This window comes from Stegostoma tigrinum, chromosome 27, assembly GCF_030684315.1.
Source record: "Stegostoma tigrinum isolate sSteTig4 chromosome 27, sSteTig4.hap1, whole genome shotgun sequence".
Lineage (NCBI taxonomy): Eukaryota > Metazoa > Chordata > Chondrichthyes > Orectolobiformes > Stegostomatidae > Stegostoma > Stegostoma tigrinum.
Window position 1 is genome coordinate 16909363 of NC_081380.1, and position 21828 is coordinate 16931190.

General features: G+C 42.3%; 1 protein-coding gene across 2 annotated transcripts in view; it reads left to right on the plus strand.

The window, feature by feature from the left end:
* Positions 1–2181: 2181 nt before the first annotated feature.
* LOC125464557 (myeloperoxidase-like) overlaps positions 2182–21828 on the plus strand; it is a 51745-nt gene continuing 32098 nt past the window's right edge. Inside the window, exons 1-5 of one of the 2 annotated variants that reach the window (XM_048557068.1) lie at positions 2182–2273; positions 8919–8992; positions 12793–12880; positions 16711–16886; positions 20362–20494. In XM_048557068.1, coding sequence (XP_048413025.1) covers positions 8920–8992; positions 12793–12880; positions 16711–16886; positions 20362–20494 — 470 coding nt within the window. In that variant the 5' untranslated portion in view covers positions 2182–2273; position 8919. Of the gene's footprint in view, positions 2274–8381; positions 8449–8918; positions 8993–12792; positions 12881–16710; positions 16887–20361; positions 20495–21828 lie in introns of those variants that run through there. The other variant, XM_048557067.2, reaches the window with a different exon arrangement.

The following is a 21828-nucleotide window of genomic DNA, read 5'->3' on the forward strand; positions in this document are numbered from 1 at the left end:
TATTTGTTAGAGAGGGGGACTGCTACTGGGGTGTCCGGTGGTATATGCCTTCCTCTCCTCTGTCTGGTAGTCACACATTCCATTTCTACCTGTTCAGTCTTCACTAGTGGAGTGATTACCTTCATCAAATGTGGTGGCTATGATCATCTCAACATCATGGAGGCTCCTCAGTGACTGCACCAACTCTGAAATGTGATTAGTCAATAGCTGCATCTGGACATGGATGCTGTACACACGGTCACCAAGGACATTAAAAGTGTCCATGACTTCTCACATTGTATAGGAAGAGTGTATCATGGGAGGGGCATATCACGAGGCATTTAAGGGACAGAAGGCTCTGCAACACCATTGGCCCACATAGCGGTACATTCCTACTTGATCCTTTGCCTCTGTGTGCAAAGGTGTTTGTGTGAATGAAGTGGCCACTGATATCTAGGGCGGGGAGATGTACACAGGGCCAATGCTTTAGGATCCTAGGGATTAGAGACTCCTCAGATCCGTCATCTATACAGTGCCTGGCTCCCCATGCAATGTGACTTCCATTGAAAATGTCTCACATTAGCAGATCTTGCAGCTATCTCCCTCACATGTTGACACATTTACTGCACCCATTACTGGTCTGGTCACAGTTGATTCCGTTCACATTGAGCTCATTCATATTGCAGTAAAATAGGAACCGATAGTGAGTACTCATCAGTGATTGCATTCAACATCTGCCTCAACACATGCACAGCTGCCTAACATCCAGATCCTCTGTCTAATCACTGTTCTCATGAACCCTATAGGATTCTCTCATGCCAGGTCCTCACCATCCTGTCTACAAGTCACTCCACCCCTCTGCTTCTCTTCTGCCAGGCCAAGCCATACGAGATGATCATGCCAGCTCCATAATAATCTGCTCCCCCACTTGAAGCCAGGCTAATCTGAACTGTGGATAATTGCCCACCTCCTGCATGACTCCCTTCCTATCCATCCTTTGCCATTTCATCCCTTCCAAATATTGTTGCCTCATTACACAACTGTGATTACTTCTTCCAATATGCATTCCCTGATCTCTCCAAATAAGTTCCCAAGTCTCCTTCCTGCCATAATGACCCACAGTTGACTGGCAGGCACCTCGACAGATCTAACTGAGGACATGGCTGCTCACTTGCTCCACATACAGTTGCCTTGGCATGAAACCTGCTGACACAAGGAAAACATGGCACTAATGTATCACACAAGATATACAGCCTCTTGACTGTGGACTGCTGGCTAGCAAACAATCTGCCTGGTTGTAAAATTGTGCTAACTGGCATGACAAGGTAAGGTATGGTTGCTGTGAGCATGCAGATAGGTGTTAAGTGAACATGGGTTAAGAGAACAACTGAGTATCCCTGAGATGCAGTCTAGGAGCTGAGTGCCTGACCCTATGTTGCAGTCTTTCAGGGCAATCTGCCTGTGTGCTCTGCAATGTGAGAGTGCACTGTCTAAACAGTTTGTTGCTGGCTTGGATGATGGCTGCGAGGAGTTGAGAAATGCGGGATGCCAATATCAATGTATAAGCCAGTAGCACGCTGAATTTGCCAGGTACACGCTTTGATTTCCATGTTGTGTTTTCTCAACAGATGTCATTTTCGATGTGTTTGGTAAATTAGAAAACTGAAGTTAATGAGACAAGACGTGGAATTACAGAGGTGTTTAATCATTGTTAATCCCAATCAATTGTCAAATTTTTGCTGCCTAGCAATTACCTCTCTCACCAATCTGCAAAAGTATCAGAGATGGAAGAAGTTGCAGCTGACATCAAGATGGGCTGAATTAAATTGCTTGGACAATCCTGCCACTAATCTTGCTGTAGTCCATGCTGTTCATACTTTTCTTGGAATCCAAACTCCCCCTGTCTCACATAACAAGGTGTAGAGCTGGACAAACACATCAGGCCAAGCAGCATCGGAAGAGCAGGAAGGCTGAAGTTTCGGTCCTAGACCCTTCTCTGCTCCAATCCCAACCTCACCATAAAACCTGCGAACAAGGGAGGTGCAGTTGTAGTATGGTGCAAAGCAGGTCCTACTATCTCCCCCATGTCTCAATTTCTTTTCATTACAGCTTTATCTGATAACATTTATTTCCCCTTACCTCAGTTACACAATTAGCTTCAATTAACTTCCCCCTAGATTTATCACATAATCTTTCCTCCACAAAAAACGTTAAGATTCAGTGCCATATTCAATACACTTCTCTTCCTTCCATGCTGGCCAGAAGGTTGCAGACAGTGGCAGGGACTCAGATAGGTATGCAACATTCTACGCAATAATATCTTACAGAAACAATAACTCTTTTTTACTCCACAGATGCTACCTGACCTGCTGCAAATACTTTCAAATCGGTGTGTTTTTATTTAGGACTGTAATAAGGTCTGGTCCTAATTAAATTCAAACTGGATACAGAGTGAGCAGGCTTTTGGTGAGTAAGTGTCACTTGATAAATCTGTAAACAAAACCACCATCATTTTACTGATTATTGAGTGTAGGCTCAAGAGACAGTAATTGGGTGGTTTGGATTTGTGCTGCTCCTTGTATACAGGATATATCTAGACAATTTTTCACATTGTCAGGTCAATGTCATTATTGTCTCTATACTGAAAGAGTTTGGCTAGAAAAATGGCTACACTAGAACACAAGCTCTGGTACTATGTCTACGATATACTCAGGATCCATAGTCTATGTTTTGATCAGTACAATCAGTCGCTTAATGCTGTGCACAGTAAATTGAATTAGCTTCTGTGATGGCAGAGATCTCAGCAAAAGTCTGGAATAGAATATTTACTCAGCACTGCTGGCTGAAAATGGTTTAAAGCACTTCAGTGTAGTCTTTTGTATTCGTGTGTTGGATTCCAAAATCATTGAGATGCAGATGTTCAAGAATACTGCATTTAATTGTCCTAATGAACTGAAACATTCAATTAGTTGCTCTTGAATACAATACTTCTCTCACTTTATGCATCTTAGCTATGTGTAAACTACTTTTGTGCTTTTGCTTCAATTTAAGCCTTTTGACAAGCATTGTGGTGCTTTAAGTTGTGATTTTTTTCATGTCTAATGCAACATAAATTTCCCATAAAGTGACAGGTCATTAAAAATGACTTTAAAGAGAACATGTAAAATTCATTGACAATAAGTGATCAAGTTCATACTCAAATTATTCAATTTGATTGAGTCTGTTGTTGTGCCAGGAACATATTAAGTAGTTCACAAAAATGAACCATCAGAGGCATGGTACCTCACCTATAGATGTTAATCAGCTTGAGAGGAATCTTACAGGAGTCTGAGGAACATAGTGTGGGCTCGGGCAAAATGTGTGGAGAATTGCATGACAAGTAGTGCAAGGGCCACAGCAAGATTCTTACCTGATAATGGTTACTTACTAATTGACGGTGATTAATATTCGTCAAGCTCCTCATGGAGAGGTCCATTTTGCCCTGTTAACGACAAACACCAACAGCAAACTCCAAGAAGCTCAGCAGGTCTGGCTGCATTTGCAGAGAGAGAAACATAGTTAATATTCTGAAAACAAGCCAAATCAGACTCAAAATGTTAACTTTATTTGTCCCTCCACAGATTGTAACCCTCTCACTGAGTTGTTCTGGTGTACTCAGTGATTGCTTCAAATTTCCAACATACTTTTCGCACCTCATTAATATTCCAATTACAATTTTACCAAACACTGCCCAACCAACTAGCTGCTGGGATAACCTGATACGGAAACTAGAGCAGGTGCTTGCCGGGTACAGATTTCCATTGTCTCCAGATAACTTCCCTGTTGCCCACAGACAAACTGCGGAGGAGGGCACAGTGAGAGGCAGAAGTGCATATCTGTCCACCACGGGCATTGGCACCTGATATTCAGGGAAATACAGCCACCATTCCTGGCATTTCTCCAATGCATTGGCACCATACCTGCAAGGGCAGATTTACTAACAGGGCAGACTGGCAACTGGCAGTGTATGGGGTCAGGGGTCAGGAACCAGTCTACAGCATGGATCAGGCTGTCTACCAGGACTGCTCCCAACCTCTCTCAGCACCCATTCACATGGCGCCTATTGACATGCCGTGACTGTGCATGCCTTACCTTGCATTGACAACTGGCGCAGTCACAGCATGAGGCAGGTTGCTGTGCTGGGCAGTAGTCCTCAATCAAGGGTGTGTACATTTTGTTACACATGAGTTTGCCATGCCAACCTAGCACCTGTACCATGTGGTCTCAGTGTTCATACCAAGCACACAGCAGCAAGCCTTTGGATATGTCTGTAAGTCTATGGGGAGTGTCTGCAGTGAAGTCTAGACAAGGGCCCAGCATGGTTAGTCAAAAACAGACCCAGGCTCCAGTCGGGGTGCCTTTGCACAGATGAGCCATGTCTCTGTTCCAGTTGGTGGATCATGATCAGCACTTTGTCTCCATAGGAGCTGGCCTAAGCTGGAGCTGGCATGCCATGCACTCAGTGAGATGAGCCACTGTCATCTTGTCATTTCTTGTAAGAGAAATTAAGGTGGAGGGGGGCTTTAAGGATTGTTTAGGGGGTGGTGTTGGGTAGGAGGGGGGCTTTAAGGATTGTTTAGGGGGTGGTGTTGGGTAGGTCAGCAGGGGTAGGCACATGTACTAAGCTTGGGTGATTCCCAGGGGAAATATAAATCCTGTGGGATTGATGAAATGGGCACTGAGGAAGGCCAGGTTGGCATTTGGTGATTCAGTGGCACGTTTGCACTAAGGTTGAAAGCTACTGGCAAAGGACTGCTTGAGGTTATTCCCACTGTGATGCACATAGGTAGTGTTCAGCGTTGAGAAGAACGTTCATGTACACTCAGAATGGGTGGACTAAGTGAACCAATGTGCATGGGAGGGAGCTGTACCTGCAACAGGTAACTGGGTATTCACAAGGGAACAAGATTGCTTGTGAAGATGTGATATGGCCCTGGCAGCGAAGGGAGAAGGTGATTGACCATCTTTCAGCATGCAGGGTTCTCTATATGGTGGAGATGGAACTGCCTGAGTGATGATCTCCAACTAAGCTGGCATCATCTGATGGTGTAGCCTCCTGTTAGAGTATTCCAGAAATAGAGCACACCTCCACTTCATTACCCCATTGACCAGGACTTCCAGGGGTCTCTCAGAGAAGCACACTGGCAGTCTGGTATCTATCCTCACTGATCAGGACAGCAGCCAAATCCCACTGCTCCTCTAGGTGAGCAACAACAGGCATTCAAAGTTGGTATGGCTGCCGGTGAACGGGCAGGATACATGCCGTACCTATGGGAAAGCCAATCAACACAGTGAGCTTGGCCAAATAGGGTGAGAAAAACCACTCAACCTCATAGGGAGGCAACCTGTTCGGCCTCAAGGGGAGAAGCCTCCCACCAACTCGCACTTAACCAAAAGGATTTAAAATTCGATAACATGAGTCTTCGTAAGATAGACTGACTGTGTGACATGTAATTTACTGTCTACATATTATGAATGGTAGCTGTGTTTACACCACACAATCAGGCATAAATTTGAGTTGCTGTTTGTAATACATTTGGGAGAAAACAGAAACTTTTGAAAATACAGTGAAGGTCAAGTCAATCCTCATCTCAAAATCCAAAACGTTGGATGTTCGCTATCCCTTCAGCGAAGCTGCTGATTTATAATGGGTTCATGTAATGTTTGTCTCCTTTTGACTTGCCTTTTTTAAAACTCTTTGAGTGTCATAGTGCCCCATGGTGGCTGAAGATGTAATTTTGTTAGAAATTAACCACTCATACAAATAATGTCTATTTTCTAATCATGCCTCCTCTGTCTTTTCTCATCCCACTCTCTCAGCATAACCTTCAACTCCCTTCTCCGTTGTATGTTTATTAGCTTTCCACGGATATATACTACTTGCATCAACCACTCCCTTAGTCAGGTCCACATTCTCATCATTGTCTGTGTATACACGGTTCATCTGATTTCCCAATGAACGTCTTGTTGACCATTGTGCAGAGTAAAGGAGATTATACCTTTACTGTGAGTGTAAGTGCTGGGCATTTGCTAAAGGAACTATATTATAGTAATATCAGATCACATGGAACTATAGCTTGAGATTACAGGGCTCCCGGCAAGATGTCCTCTCTTACCAACTTCTGTAAATAACTGTGTTCAATAAAGTCTGTTGCTGTTCACTCCCTCAGGTTTAGACTTCACATTCCCATATTATAGATAGCATACATTGAAACTCTGTAAAAATTCTGAGGGGTCTGGACAGCGTAGAAAAAAGGAGCATGTTTCCCCTTTTTCAGGAGACTAAAACCAGGCACCATGGTCCAAAAATAATAGAACACTCTTTTAAGACTGAAATAATTTCTCTGGGTGGATTTCTCATTCCCAGAAGATACTGGAGGCTGGGTCTTTAATTTTACTCATAGGTGGGTTAGATAGAAGTTTGGTGAGAAAGGAGTAAAATATTACGTGAGACAGACATGAAAATGGAGACAACACCACTACCAGATCAGCCATGATTAAATTGAATGGTGGGATAGGCTTGAAGTTTCAAATGGTTTACTCCTGCTTTTAGGTCCTATGTTCCTATGTCCTACATAGTGATTATTTAAAACCTTTTTCTCCTTCTCAAAAAAATGCAAAAATACAGTTTACTTTCTTAAAATCATTCATAATCTTAAAACTTCCATTATATGAGCTTTTGGCTTCCTCTTTTTAATGGAAAAGATACCAAGCCTACTCATCCTTTCCTGATGGCAATAGTCTTGTAGATCTGGAATCATTAAATCACTTTTACATTCTCACCAATGACTGCATATTCTTTTCTAAAATAGCAACAAGACTGTACTCACCATTGTAGTCCAAAAAATTTTGAATTTTATCTCACGTAAAGTAAATTCAACTGAATGCATTTTATTGCTGTTGTTTTATTGACCCATGTCACAGTTTTCAGTGATCTATGTATTTGAACTTCCAAATCCTTTGGCTCCTCTGTCTTATTTATATTCTTATATTCCAAATAAAATGAGAGCTCCTTATTCTTCTTGCCAAACTGTGACAACTGCTGATACAGTTTCTGTTGTAAATCAGGGCCATTGGGTGCTGAATAGGATGGAGCATCAAGAAACATGAAAAGAAAAGGAAATGCTAAAGGAAAAGTTCTGATTCAAAGACAGATACAATGGGAATTGGCTTGTTGATCCTTGAAGCCGGGTTTTCCCATTGCTTCAAAAGATGAGTGTTCTTCAAGGAGACCAATTGCTCACCAACAATGTAAATGTCCTTTCATTTGTGATATAAGCCAAATCTTGATTTGCAGATCCAATTGCAAAATATTACATTTAAAAAACTATTAAACACTTAGATATAGGCTCTGGCTTTATGGAGCACTCATTTGTCTGTAATGATGTGACTGGTAACCCTTCAAATGCTGAGTGGTTAATAACAAAGATTTTTCCACTTGAATCCATTTTGGATTGTTTTTTTTTTAAACCCCATGTAATGGGTTCAAACCTACAGCAGAAGGACTTTCATAACATCTTTGCAAATGTTTGGATGTCTTATGGCGCAGTTAAATACAAATTGGAATATTCCATGCAAGCAGTTATGGTCCTCCCATTGAAGCTGAGATCAGATGAGCATACCTCTGATATGCAGAATGCAGTATTTTGCATGAACTTTAATGTTCAGGACTTTGACATTTGATGCAGCAGATAGATCTTAAGACATCAAAGGTGGAACATATCTAGCTTTTTATTCTGCCGAATGCAGAGCTTGCTATTACAATGCAATGGGCAACTTTATCAATCAACATGGTGTTTTTACAGAAGATGCTTCCAAGATATCCTGAATATTAAATACTCACAGGAGAATTAGTCAGAAATTTAAATGTCCTGTCAAGTTCAGGCATAATGTAGCAGACCAAAAGTCTTCATATGGTTCAAATAATGAACAAGATTAATGTTAGAACAACATAAGCTAACATGCAAAATGTCATCGGATAGAAATTTCAATTATCATATGGAAGATTGCAAACCAGTAAAGCTTACTAAAAAGATATGACATCTAGTTAGCTTCAGAGTCTTGACATACTTGGGAATCTTAATCAAAGTTACAGGAACTGGTGGTGAAAGGGTTAACACTTAAGTTGAAATTTTTAAAATTTGTGCCTTGTTCTGATAATTGCTTCATACCTAGAGGTAATAGGCTGTGCAAAAATCTGTAATCAACTAATTTCTATAAAAATAACAAACAAAAATGCAATGATATTTTCTGCTAGTTGTTGCTTAACTGGATCAGCTGGAACTTCAAACTGTCTACGCAAATATTAGGACCGCCCAAATGGTTTATAAGGTGAAACATCAATTTTTGTTTTGCTGATTGGACCCAAGGATTCAAATGGAAGCATCACTCTGACTGCTAGTTTCAAATCTTGTAGCTAATGTGTGCAAAGTAAGTTGGATGTTTATCATTAAACAGATTTTTATTGAGTTAAAATTAATTTGTTCATTATTTGACTCTTAAGTCCTTAATGTGACTGACCTTAAGCTCTTTTCATTGCATCTTCACCTTGTATACAGTTAAACGAGGTAGGAATCTTATTCCGATCTATAAATGACAAGGCATGCAAAGCAAATCAAGTCTTTTAGTGTTTCGTATATATCAACATCTTTCTTAAATTTATAAGATTTTCTTTTGATTTCATTGGATCTTGGTGTGACATGGACAAATGTTTAACTCGCAGTAATCAATAAAATTTCCTATGATTTACTGACATTTTGATCTTGCTACAATAGAATCAAGTATCAAAACATTACATCTGTATTTCCATATTTACCTTATTTAATCTGAACTAAATTACAAACATCATCTCTGAACTACCAACCTTGTTCTTAAATTACTGGTTGCTTCTTTTCCTTCAGAATGGCACCCCTGTGGTTCCTGGGTGTGTTTCTCACTGGCACTTTCCTGTCTCAGACTCAAGGAGTTAAAGAAGGTAAGTGGCTAAACCCAGATAATCTATGCTGCAATGGGCGGTGTGGACTTGTTGGGCCAAAGGGCCTGTTTCCACACTGTAGGGAATCTAATCTAATCAAGTAAACTCACATTGTATGAGGAGCTGAATCGGACTCCTCTGATATGGCCTGCTAGATCTCAGAATAGATCTCAGGCTGATTATCCCAAACTCCATCTCCCTTTGAGAGAGGCACAATAAGGTGATGGGAGAATTAAAAAGAAATCCTTCAGCAAAATATATGAAATTAGATGCCAGAAAGAAAACAAAATATGCCTTTAAAATGGATAATGCTTGAGTACAAGCACCAAGTCATTTAGGACGTGGAAATATTAATACGCGAAGCTTTAACACCACTTTGGTTGAATGAAGACATTGGATAAATTCAAAATTTAGTCAAACTGAGTTAATCCATGCTTTAGATAGTAACTTTAATATGTGAAGAAAACCATCACAGTCTTGATCTGGAGACTACTATTACAACACTGACTTTTAATAACAAACTAAACCACTGAGTCTGGTTTTATTTGATGGAATGTTGATCTGAAGATTGCAGTTGTGTTGAGTATGAATTATGAATCTCTGAAGTCTTTGACTTAACAGCAGAGATAGCTTAAAGAAAACATTTACGAAACTTCCATGTTGGAGGTTTTTGAGAATTAATGACAAATCAATTGAATTGAAAACTAGCTATGAGAAGGAAAGTATTTCTGGCTTCTGACACAATGCACAGGGCTGCGAATACTGAATGGATCGCAAACGATTTAATCCTGCAATTTGTAAATTTTGCCAAATTGCTGAAACTGTTCAGACTGATTTAAGCAGCTACCTTCCCTCTACTTCCAACCCACTCTTCAAATTTGTATACCAAAAATCTATAACCTAAGACTTATAGTCTTTACAAATTGAGGTACCGATTCTAAATCCAGGGATCACTAGGGTAAATATAAAACAAAAATCAACACAAGATAAGGAAAATGTTTTTATGAAGTAATAAGTTGAGGTAATCACACTGTGGGTGTAAAAATTAATACCTCCCCATGCGACAGATTAGGTGGATGGAGAGGAGAGTTGACAAGTGGGTGATGAGTGAGCTCCTAAGTGCTAGCATCAAACTAAATAGAACAGGTGAAAATGAGTGTAATTGATTTACCAACCATTCTCTGCAGCAGTGCTCCTCTGGAAACTGTTAAGGAATATCTCAAGAGATAATGGGGACTGCAGATGCTGGAGAATCCAAGATAATAAAGTGTGGAGCTAGATGAACACAGCAGGCCAAGCAGCATCTTAGGAGCACAAAAGCTGACGTTTCGGGCCCAGACCCTTCATCAGAAAAGGGGGATGGGGAGTGGGTTCTGAAATAAGTAGGGAGAGAGGGCGAGGCGGATCGAAGGTGGATAAAGGAGATGATAGGTGGAGTGGAGACAGACAAGTTAAAGGGGTGGGGATGGAGCCTGTAGAGATGAATATAAGTGGGGAGGTAGGGAGGGGTAGGTCAGTCCGGGGAGGATGGACAGGTCAAGGGAGTAGGATGAGGTTATGAAATAGGGAATGGAGGTGCGACTTGAGGTGGGAGGAGGGGAAAGGTGAGAGGAAAAACAGGTTAGGGAGGCGGGGATAAGCTGGGCTGGTTTTGGGATGCAGTGGGGGGAGGGGAGATTTTGAAACTGGTGAAATCCACATTGATACCATTGGGCTACAGGGTTCCCAAGTGGAATATGAGTTGCTGTTCCTGCAACCTACGGGTGGCATCATTATGGCACTGCAGGAGGCCCAGGATGGACATGTCATATTAGGAATGGGAGGGGGAGTTGAAATGGTTCGCGACTGGGAGGTGCAGTTGTTTATGGCGAACTGAGCGTAGGTGTTGTGCAAAGTGGCCCCCAAGCCTCTGCTTGGTTTCCCCAAGGTACAGGAAGCCACAACGGGTACAGCGGATGCAGTATACCACATTGGCGGATGTGCAGGTGAACATCTGCTTGATGTGGAAAGTCATCTTGGGGCCTGGGATGTGGGTGAGGGAGGAGGTGTGGGGGCAGGTGTAGCCCTTCCTGAGGTTGCAGGGGAAAGTGCTGGGTGTTGTGGGGTGGAGAGGAGTGTGGAGCGGACAAGGGAGTCACGGAGAGAGTGGTCTTTCCGGAAGGCAGGCAAGGGTGGGGATGGAAAAATGTCTTGGGTGGTGGGGTCAGATTATAGATGGCGGAAGTGTCGGAGGATGATGCATTGTATCTGGAGTTTGGTGGGGTGGTGCATGAGGACGAGGGGGATTCTTTTTTGGCAGCTATTGTGGGGATGGGGTGTGAGGGATGAATTACGGGAAATGCGGGAGACACGGTCGAGGGTGTTCTCGACCACTGCGGGCGGAAAGTTGCGGTCCTTGAAAAACGAGGACATTTGGGATGTATGGGATTGGAATGCCTCATCCTGGGAGCAGATGCAGTGGAGGCGGAGGAATTGGGAATAGGGGATGGAATTTTTGCAGGAGGGTGGGTGGGAGGAGGTCTATTCTAGGTAGCTGTGGGAGTTGGTGGGCTTGAAATGGATATCGGTTGCGAGGTGCCAGGTGGATTATTTCAATTTACAATTTATGTAGCAAGTGCAATTTGTGGAAATTGTAAGTTGTAAACCATCGTAATTACATTTTTAAAAGTGACAATTGCAGAACTTTCCTAAAAGTGAAAATATAACCCCAGTATTTTACAGCTATCAGCATATTTTTATTTTGTAATTATGCATCACAATGCTGTGTTGATTTGTTGCTTGCTGTTTTACCATTGTGAGATTATCCTAGATTCCCGACAGTATGGAAACAGGTCTTTGGCTCAACAAGTTCACACCAACCATCAGAGCATCCTGCCCAGAAACCCATCGTCCATTCCAATCATCACAGAACACTACAGGCAATTTCACATGGCCAATCCACCTAACCTGCACATCTTTAGACTGTGGGAGGAAGCCAGAGCACCCGGAGGAAACCCATGCAGGCATGGGGAGAATGTGCAAACTCCACACAGACAGTCACCTGAAGCTTGAATTGAACCCGGGTCCCTGGTGCCATGAGGCTGCCGTGCTAACCACTGATCCACCATGCCAGCCTAATTATGGTTTGACATACTCAATTTCAGTATTTCAACGAAAAGAGAAGGTCTAAAAGTGCTATGCATGAATTCCGTGTCATGCTTTAAAGAAATGGACCTGTCACTTAGTCAAAAAACAATATTTTCTGAATTCCAATTAACACTGCAGGCAGGATATTCAGTTCCAGGTTGGTTTATTCAGCTTTTACAGGTAACATATGCTCAAAATTGAAGCAATATCAATGAACCAATGCTCCATTCCTATTATAGCTGAGAAAAATAGCCTATGGACACTGTTGGAGTTTACACAAACATTTGAACAAATTGTAAGTTTGCTACTGGGAAGGCACTCAACAAATACAAAGTAATAATAACTGTTTAAATTGGAGCTACATTGGCAGCATATCGGATCAGATGTTGTCACAGCTCTGTTGAGTTATCCTGGTCCTCTATTACATTTCTGAGCCTTCACCTAATAATAGTTTATTGCTTCAAATCTTGCAAATTGATTCATTTATCACAAAGTAGCACTTGCATCAAACGAAACAGAAAGCAGTCACTCTTGCAAGTCTCTGCCACACTTACAACATACTGCAGACATGTTTTGATTCAGTTGACAAAATTAATGATTGGCATATCAATTCACTTCTCAACTTTCTCAGGATGTGACCTGTTTGGCTTAGAACTGCTTTGTCATTGTTATAGATGTTGCCCTGGGCAGTCCATTTGTGGAAAGAGCTGTACGTGAAGCCATGGAACTTGTGGACCAGGCCTATAAAGTGACCAGAGACCGGTAAGTAACTATTTCATAACCATTTCTATGAGATGTCTTCTCATAATATATTCAATTCTGGGGATCTGAAAGTCTTGACGCAACAGTGATCAAACATATACCTTTTGTGTTAAGGCTATAAATTTGGATTTGGAAATTAATTGTGATCATAGAAGAACATTCCCCTTTGGTGTGATGTAGCACAGAAAAAATGTTCGATATCAGAAAGTTCAGAAAAAAAGCTAAGAAAGATTTTTTTTGTAAGTTAAATTTATGAGAGGCTTGAGTGAAATTTTAAACTGGAATGTGAAATGTGACCATGAGGTATATTTTTGATCAAATATACCATTTGCAGTTGTATGGTTTTAGGAGTATCAAAAGTAGTTTACAACAAACGATTGCTTTTAACTTTCAAATGCTACTGCTGCTACATAGGGAAATGTTGAAATCAACTTTTGCATAGCATGACCTCTCAAACTGTAGCATGAACACATATGAAGTAGGAGCAGGAGTGGACAATTCAGGCTGTAGAATGTGCTCCTCATTCAGTCGGATCATGACTGATCTGATTGTAACCTTAACTCCACTTTCCTGTCTGTCCTTCATAACCTTTGACTCCTTTGTCAATTAGGATCTTGGAGAAAAGAAATTTCTCTTGATCTACATCTTAATTTTTTAAACTGTGCCCCTAATTCTAGATTTGTCCACGAGAGGAACCATTATGTCAGAATCAACCTTGTCCAGCCCTCTCAGAATCCTATACATTTCAATAAGATTACATTTCATGCTTCTAAAAGTGAACATGTATAGGCGTGACTTGCTCACCCCCTCCTCTTAAGAGAAACCCTCCATCCGACAATTCAATCTAATAAACCTTCTCTGAACTTGTTCTAATGCAAGTGTATCTCTCCAAAGGCAAGGTAATCAAAACTACACACAGCAATCAAAGACTGCAGTCACCAACGCCATGTGCAATTGTAGCCAGATTAACCCACTTATATACTCAATTCCTTTTGCAATAAAGGCCAGCATTCTGTTTGCTTTCATGATGACTTGCTATACTTTTTTTGATTCATGTACAAGGACATTGAGATACTGCCAATATTTGTCACTTTGCAGCCCCCCGTACACTTAAGTTATATTTTGCTTTACTACTCTTTCTGCTGGAATGGACAGCTGTTGCGTTTCCTCCATAATATTCTTATCTGCCCACTCAATTGACCTATTCATATCCCTTTGAAGATTCTTCATACCCTCCTCACAAATTTATTTCCTACCTATCTACATGTCATCAACAAATTTGGCTACAATGCTGATGGTCCTTGCACCCAAGTCATTATTCATAAATAGTTCCTGCCTCAGTACTCTACTAATTAGTGTTTGTCATCTTTTAAGTAACTTGTTTTTCCTAATTCTCTTTCTGTTAGTGAACCAGTCTTCTATCTATACTAAGATATATCTTCAACACAATAAGGTCTTATTTCGTATGATTACCTTGACAAGCCACCCTATCACACATCTTTTGGATATCTAAATACTCTACATCATGGGTTCCTCCTAATCTATTATATATGTTACATCATCAAAAGTCTTTAAAATATTTGTCAAACAAGTTTTCAATTTTACAAATCTAATTATGATTGAATTAAGAGTTTCTAAACAACTTGCTACTACCTTTCAATAATGAATTTGAGCACTGACCCAAAGATAAATGATAGAATAATTGAACACAGTTTTTTGTTTTCTGTTTCAGCGCCTTTCTTGAATGAAATTGTTACATTACCAGGGTATCTAATTTGCTGGCGCCTTTTCAGGCTCTAGGGAACTTTGAAAGATTTCAATAGGACAACTACTTCTTGTAAAACTCTGGGATGCAGGCCATCAGATCCAGGGCCCTTGTAGATAGTGAGGAGGGAGGCGGTAAATGGACGGTGTTATATCTTTGCAGGTTGCAGGGGAAGGTGCCATGGAGCTGAGGGGGTGTGTTGGGGGTGAAGGAAGAGTAGTCCAGGTTGTCTTGGAGGTAATGGTCCTTCGGTAGGTGTTCAAGGGAGGGGAGGGGAATGGATGTCTGGTGGTGGCATCACACTGGAGATGGCAGAAATGGTGTCCAATGATCTTCTGGATGTGGATGCTGGTGGCATGGTAGGTAAGGACAAGGGGACCCTATCACTGTTCTGGGAGGAAGAGAGTGGGTGAGGGTGGAAGTGCAGGAGATGGGTTGGGCCTGGTTAAGGGACCTGTCAATAACAGTGCTGGGAATCCTCGGCTGAAGAAGAAGGTGGACATTTCAAGGCTCCATTGTCGAAGTTGACCTCATCGGAACATATGCGATGGAAACAAAGGAACTGGGAGAATGGGATGGAGTTTTTACAGGAAGCAAGGTGAGAATGTATAGTCCAGGTAGCTGTGGGAGTCGGTGGGTTTATAGTGGATGAGTACCCGCATGGGCCCCAGTTAGGGCTGTCTCTTCGTGGGGTACTTGGAACATTCCTTGTCTATTCCGGATCCTTATATCGATCATGTCATCAGTGCTATTCTCTCTGTCTCGCCTGGAACTGAAAAAGTTCATTGATTTCACTTCCAATTTCCACCCTGCCCTGACTTTCACTTGATCTGTCTCTGATTCCTCCCTTCCCTTCCTTGATGTCTCTGTTTCCATTTCTGGGAATAGTCTGACTGCTAATACCCACTATAAACTCATTGACTCCCACTACGTTCTGGACTATACATTCTCGCACCCTGTTTCTTCTAAGAACTTCATCTCACTATCCCAATTCCATACTTCCGGTCTCTCTGTCTCCATTGCATCTGTTCAGATGAGGCCAACCTTTACAAGGAACCCTCCAAAATACCCATCTTTTTCATCAAACGATGATTCCCCAGCACTATTGTCAACAGGGCCCTCAACCGGGTCTGACCTATTTCCTGCACTTTTTTTCCCTCAGTCCCACTCTTCTGTCCCGCAACAGTGATAGGGATCTCTATCCCCTTACCTCCATCCCACCAGCATCCACATACAGAAAATTTCCGCCACGTCCCGCAAGATCCTACCACTCGGCATATTATCCCCTCTCCCCGCCTTGTCTGACTGCAGGGACTGCACCCTCTGGGACATCCTGGACCACTGTTCCCTCATTTGCAACAACCCCCACAGCTTGCCCTACAACGGCCAAAGGTGTACATCTAGCCATTTACCTCCTCAGTATTCAAGGGCCCAAACATACTTTTCAGATGAAGTAGCACTTTACCTGCACTTCCCACAATCTAGTCTACCGCATTCGCTACTCATAATATGGTCTTCTCTATATTGGGGAAACAAAGTGTAGACTGGGTGATTGCTTTGCAGATCATTGATGTCCTGCCCCCAAAAATGTCTCTGTCCACATTAACAGCAATTCTCTCTCTTAGCCAGATTGCTAGCAACTCCTTTGTCTGCCCAACAGTTCTTTCTGCTCTGGGCTCTATCCCCTCTCATCATTTATCCCTTACCGTCTCCTCCCACTATATCTTCTGCATATGAACTGATATTTTCCTAGCTACCATCAGTATGAGGAAGGGTCACCGGATCCAAAACATTAACTCTGCTTTCTCTCCACAGATGCTGCCAGACCTGTTGAGCTTTCCCTGAAACGTCTGTTTTTGTTTCTGCTTTACACCATCTGCAGTTACTTTTGGTTTTTACTTTGTTAAATGATCAGTGCGGGGAAACTGTAATCCAAAGTTAATGAAACAAGTGTTCTTAATTAACAAACTGTTATTTAACTCAGTCGCATTTTATCCTAGATTCATATTCATACATTGTCACCGTGGGAGATATCTCCATTTAGTATGAGCTCTTTCATTTCCAGATACAAAGAGAAGCTGAAAAAAAGATCCCTGCAAACAACTGACCTTCTGCGTTTCTTTAAGCAACCTCTAGCAGAAACTAGGACTGCAGTGCGATCTGCAGAGTACATGGAAACTGCACTGCACATCATCCAACACAACGTCCATCGAGTCCACAAACGCTCCCTGAATGCATCAGGTCAGTTTAGAAGTGGTATATCCACAGATGAGTGAAACACAAACTGAACCCAACCAGGCTGGAGTGAGTGTGACAGAAGACACAAACACAAAATGGCTATAGCATAGAACACCATTTTATCTGTGAAGAAAAAAAAATCAGAGTTAACATTTTGCTCCTCAGAACTGAAATGTTGACTCTGATTTTTCCTTCACAGAAGCTGCCAGACCTGCTGAGCTTCCAGCAACTTTTGGTTTTGTTCCTGATTTACAGTATCCACAGTTCTTTTGGTTTTTACATTATTTGATCAGTTGTGTGCATTCTGGTTGTCTGAAGTAGCAAATCACTTACTGTGACTTCCCTGCCTTCCCCTTGTAACCCTGCACATTTTTGCTTTACAGATAATAATCCAATTTCTCCTTCAGAGCTTTGATTGTACCTACCTCACTCTTTATAGGCAGTGCATTCCACATCTTGACCATTCACCACATAAAACATTTTCCCTTGAGTCACTATTTCCTCTTTTGTCGTCTTCTCCTCTACTGCCTGCCTTTCTCACAAGGTGAGAAAGATGACCAAGTAGCTGAGCACCTGTCTGTCAGGTTGTGAGAGTGGGTGGTAGCTGTATTCACTCCAGTCTGGGGCAATCCGAGTCCTGGGTGAAGGTGGCAAGTTAAAGGTTTCTCAAAACTACACCGTACTCTCACCTCGAACTCCCACCCTTCCCATGCTACCCGCTCCAGGTAAAAAAGGCTAAACAATGATATATTTTCTTGCAAATGGATACCTGAAGGGCTTGGGGACCGCTTTGCAGAACACCTCCGCTCAGTTCGCAACAAACAACTGCACCTCCCAGTCGCAAACCATTTCCACTCCCCCTCCCATTCTCTTGACGACATGTCCATCATGGGCCTCCTGCACTGCCACAATGATGCCACCCGAAGGTTGCAGGAACAGCAACTCATATTCCGCCTGGGAACCCTGCAGCCATATGGTATCAATGTGGACTTCACCAGTTTCAAAATCTCCCCTTCCCCCACTGCATCCCTAAACCAGCCCAGTTCATCCCCTCCCCCCACTGCACCACACAACCAGCCCAGCTCTTCCCCCCCACCCACTGCATCCCAAAACCAGTCCAACCTGTCTCTGCCTCCCTAACCGGTTCTTCCTCTCACCCATCCCTTCCTCCCACCCCAAGCCGCACCCCCAGCTACCTACTAACCTCATCCCACCTCCTTGACCTGTCCGTCTTCCCTGGACTGACCTATCCCCTCCCTACCTCCCCACCCACACCTTCTCCACCTATCTTCTTTACTCTCCATCTTCGGTCCGCCTCCCCCTCTCTCCCTATTTATTCCAGTTCCCTCCCCCCATCCCCCTCTCTGATGAAGGGTCTAGGCCCGAAACGTCAGCTTTTGTGCTCCTGAGATGCTGCTTGGCCTGCTGTGTTCATCCAGCCTCACATTTTATTATCAAAGAACTGCAGGTACTGGAAACCTGAAACAGAAGAAGAAATTGCTGCAGAAACTCAGCAGATCTGGCAGCATCTGCGGAGAGAAAGCTGAGTCCGGTGAACAGATCCAAAACATTAACTCTGCTTTCCTGCCACAGTTGCTGCCAGACCTGTTGAGTTTCCCTAGCAATTTTTGCTTTTATTTCAATCTACGTCTGCTGTTAGCCACTCTTTCATTGGTTGAGCAGTCTAGAAACCCAGGCTAATACTCTGGGGCAATGGGTTCAAATCCAAGCACAACACTGATGACATTTAAATTCAATTGTTTAAAAAAAATAGATCTGGTTATAGGAATTGAGACAATGAAACTACCACATATTATCATTTTAAAAATCCATTCGGTTCGCTAGTGTCCTTCAGTGAGCAAAATTCACCATCTTTTCACAGTTAGGATTATATGTAGCCACAGATCCACAACAATATCATTAATTCTGAGCTGCCCTTTAGCAGACCATTCTAATCAGAGACAGACAGCAAATGCTGTCCAACAACACCCACTTTCCAAGAGAGAAAAGATCTAAAAAGGCTTCCTGATAGCAATAACATGCAAAAGAAAATTTTGCAGCCTATTGCACATGCTAGTCCATTTTTTTAAAAAAATTAGATGCTTAAGAAATATTCTGGAGCTCTTGGAGCATTTGCTGAGCTCGTCCAATGTGCAATGCAATTGTGATGGCTCCACCCATCGCCAACAGCAGGCAATGGTCTAGTGATATTGTCCTTAGTGGGACTGTTAATACACAGATCTTGGTAATGTTCTGGGGACCTGGGTTCCAATCCCACTACAAAAGCTGGTGGAATTTTAATTCAATAAATATCTAGAATTAAGAGTCAGATGATGACCATGAATCCATTGCTGATTGTCAGGAAGAACCCATCGTGTTCACTAATGTCCTTTAGGGAAGGAAACTGCATCCTTACCTGGTGTGGCCTACATGTGACTCCAGACCCACAGGAATGTGGTTGACTCATGCCCTTTGGGCAGTTGGGATTGGACAATAAATCCTGGCCTGGTCAGTAATGCCCTCATCCTGTGAACGAATAAAGGGAAAAAAAACAATTAGTTTGATGTCAAGGAATCAGTTGGAGTGCTTCCATTGCTTTCCACTTTCAGAAGAGCAGGCTTCTGGTTGCAGTTTAAAGGAAAATGTTGAAATGATCAACATATAAATGATGCCAGTGCTTAGAGTCACCCCACTGGTCACGTTAGGTGCCTACAAATCACTCAAATATGCCCACTTAACCTGGTTTAAAGAAACCTGAAGGAAACATTTGCTGCATTTGACTGTCCAACCTACTTATTTCATTCAATCCCACGCCATGATCACTAAAATTTTGCAACAATTTTGCAAACTGAGTCATGTGAGGATAAGTTCCATTCACAAAACTACAATATGCATGAGGACAGTGTAGACACAGGCCAGGGAGTGGATGATACAAGGCAGAAGGTCCATCCAACTAGCTGTTCTCTATGGGCTGCCTGACTACATGGAAGACACTCCGTATTTTACTGATTTCTTCAGTTCAAGACTCTGCTTCATCCATTGAGTGTCACAGCCCTCCTGCAGCACATTTGAAGGGAGGCTGGGGAGTAGCTCTGAGTAAAATCTTTCCTGGGATTTCAGATCCTGCTCTGGCACTTGCCAAGTCCTGAGCTGCAGCTGTTATCCAATGTGAGGAGATGTGCACTTACAAAACACACCTGGAAGCAGCCTGTTTGAGAAACAACGAATTTCTCATTGAAATTGTGTGAAATAAAGTCAAAGGCAGTGGCACATAACAGTAGGTCACCCTACAGTTCAAACCCACAATCACAGAACCTGGAGTGGTGCAACCATTTGTATGCCTCCACAAACCAGAGGGGACAGCCAGTACCTATCAATGCTGTTGCTGTAGCAGACAGCCAAATTGTTGTTTAACTGATGCACTTTTAGTGTGTAAATTTCTCAACTGGATCAATAAGTGTGTGTGTGTTTCCTGCAGATTTGTTATCACCAGCTGATCTGGATGCCATTGTGCGTGTCACAGGCTGTCTAGCTATACGTCAACCCCCACTCTGTAAATACGACTGTTTTACAGATCGATACAGAACCTTTACATCTATATGCAACAACAGGTAGGAACTGATGCTGCTGGTGACCACTATCCACTGCAGTGATTGAGCGTTAAACAAATGTAGTTATTTATTAAATGTTTTCATTTTCATTTTGATTATTCATGATAAAAAAAAACATGTCCTCAGAAGCATTTATATCATTGTAACAAAAACCAAAAATGTTAGGGCAACAAGCAACATTGTGGATAAAATGTGACCATTTTCAGAGCCATTTTACATCACATTGATGCATGAGACCTGTGAATATTGTCAATGGTCTTAACTGAAGAGAGAGCGATGGAACAGGAAAAGGTCTCGAAACCAAGATGGATTGTAAAGATTTCGCAAAGACAGAGATTTGTTTGTAATAATAGATACCTGTTACTTTGGATAGATTTACACTGGGGGAGTGAAGCTTTTCCCACTGAGGTATTTCTCAACATTTTCTGTCAGATCACACAAAGCGTGGGTGGCAATGATTGCCCCCCGCCCCCGAACCATACGAAAAATTGCAACGCTATAAATCGCACTTGCGCCTTGTGATGAGTGGCTTATGAATTCTCCAGGCCTTCTACACATTTGCACCAGCCATCCAGTTATAAATTTTCCACTGGCTTGTCAGTACTTTTCTAGTTTCAAAGTATCATCTAGTATGTGTTTACTATAGTTATACTTCCTTTAAACCATCATAATTGATGGATGACTTTTTGAGTTTGTTTTTATTCATTCACGGGTTGTGGCCATCAGTGCCTGGGCCAGCATTTACTGTGGATTTATAGTCACTCTTGAGGAGGCAGTGGTGAGCTGCCTTCTTCAAACACTGCACTCTATTTGATGTAGATAGATCAACAAAGCTCTCAGGGAGGGAGTTCCAAATTTTGCTCCAATGACGCTAAAGGAACTGTGTCATGTTTACCAGTCAGGATGGCGAATGCTTTGGAAGGGAGATTGCAGGTGGGGGTGTTCCCATTTATCTCTTCCCCTTATTCTTCTAGATGGAAGTGGTTGTGGATTCAGAAAGTATTGTGTGAAATTACCCCACAAAGGTTGGTATTCCATTATTTACACATGAAAGGTCCTGGGCACTGGTCCAGCTCCCTCAGAACCAGCTGTCAGAGGGTCAGAATGTCTGACATGCTTCTTTTCAGCTGTTAGTCAGGAATCCCTGATTGGACCAGACTAACAGCCATAATCAGGAAACTCATATTCTATGCTGTTCACCTGGCTGACCTCATTAGAATCACTACACTCTATACAGAACTTGGCGAACTTCTGCACTGTATGTTGTCAATGGTGCACAATGTTGCTACTGAGCATTTGTGATGAAGGGAATAAATGTTTGTGGATGTGGTGCC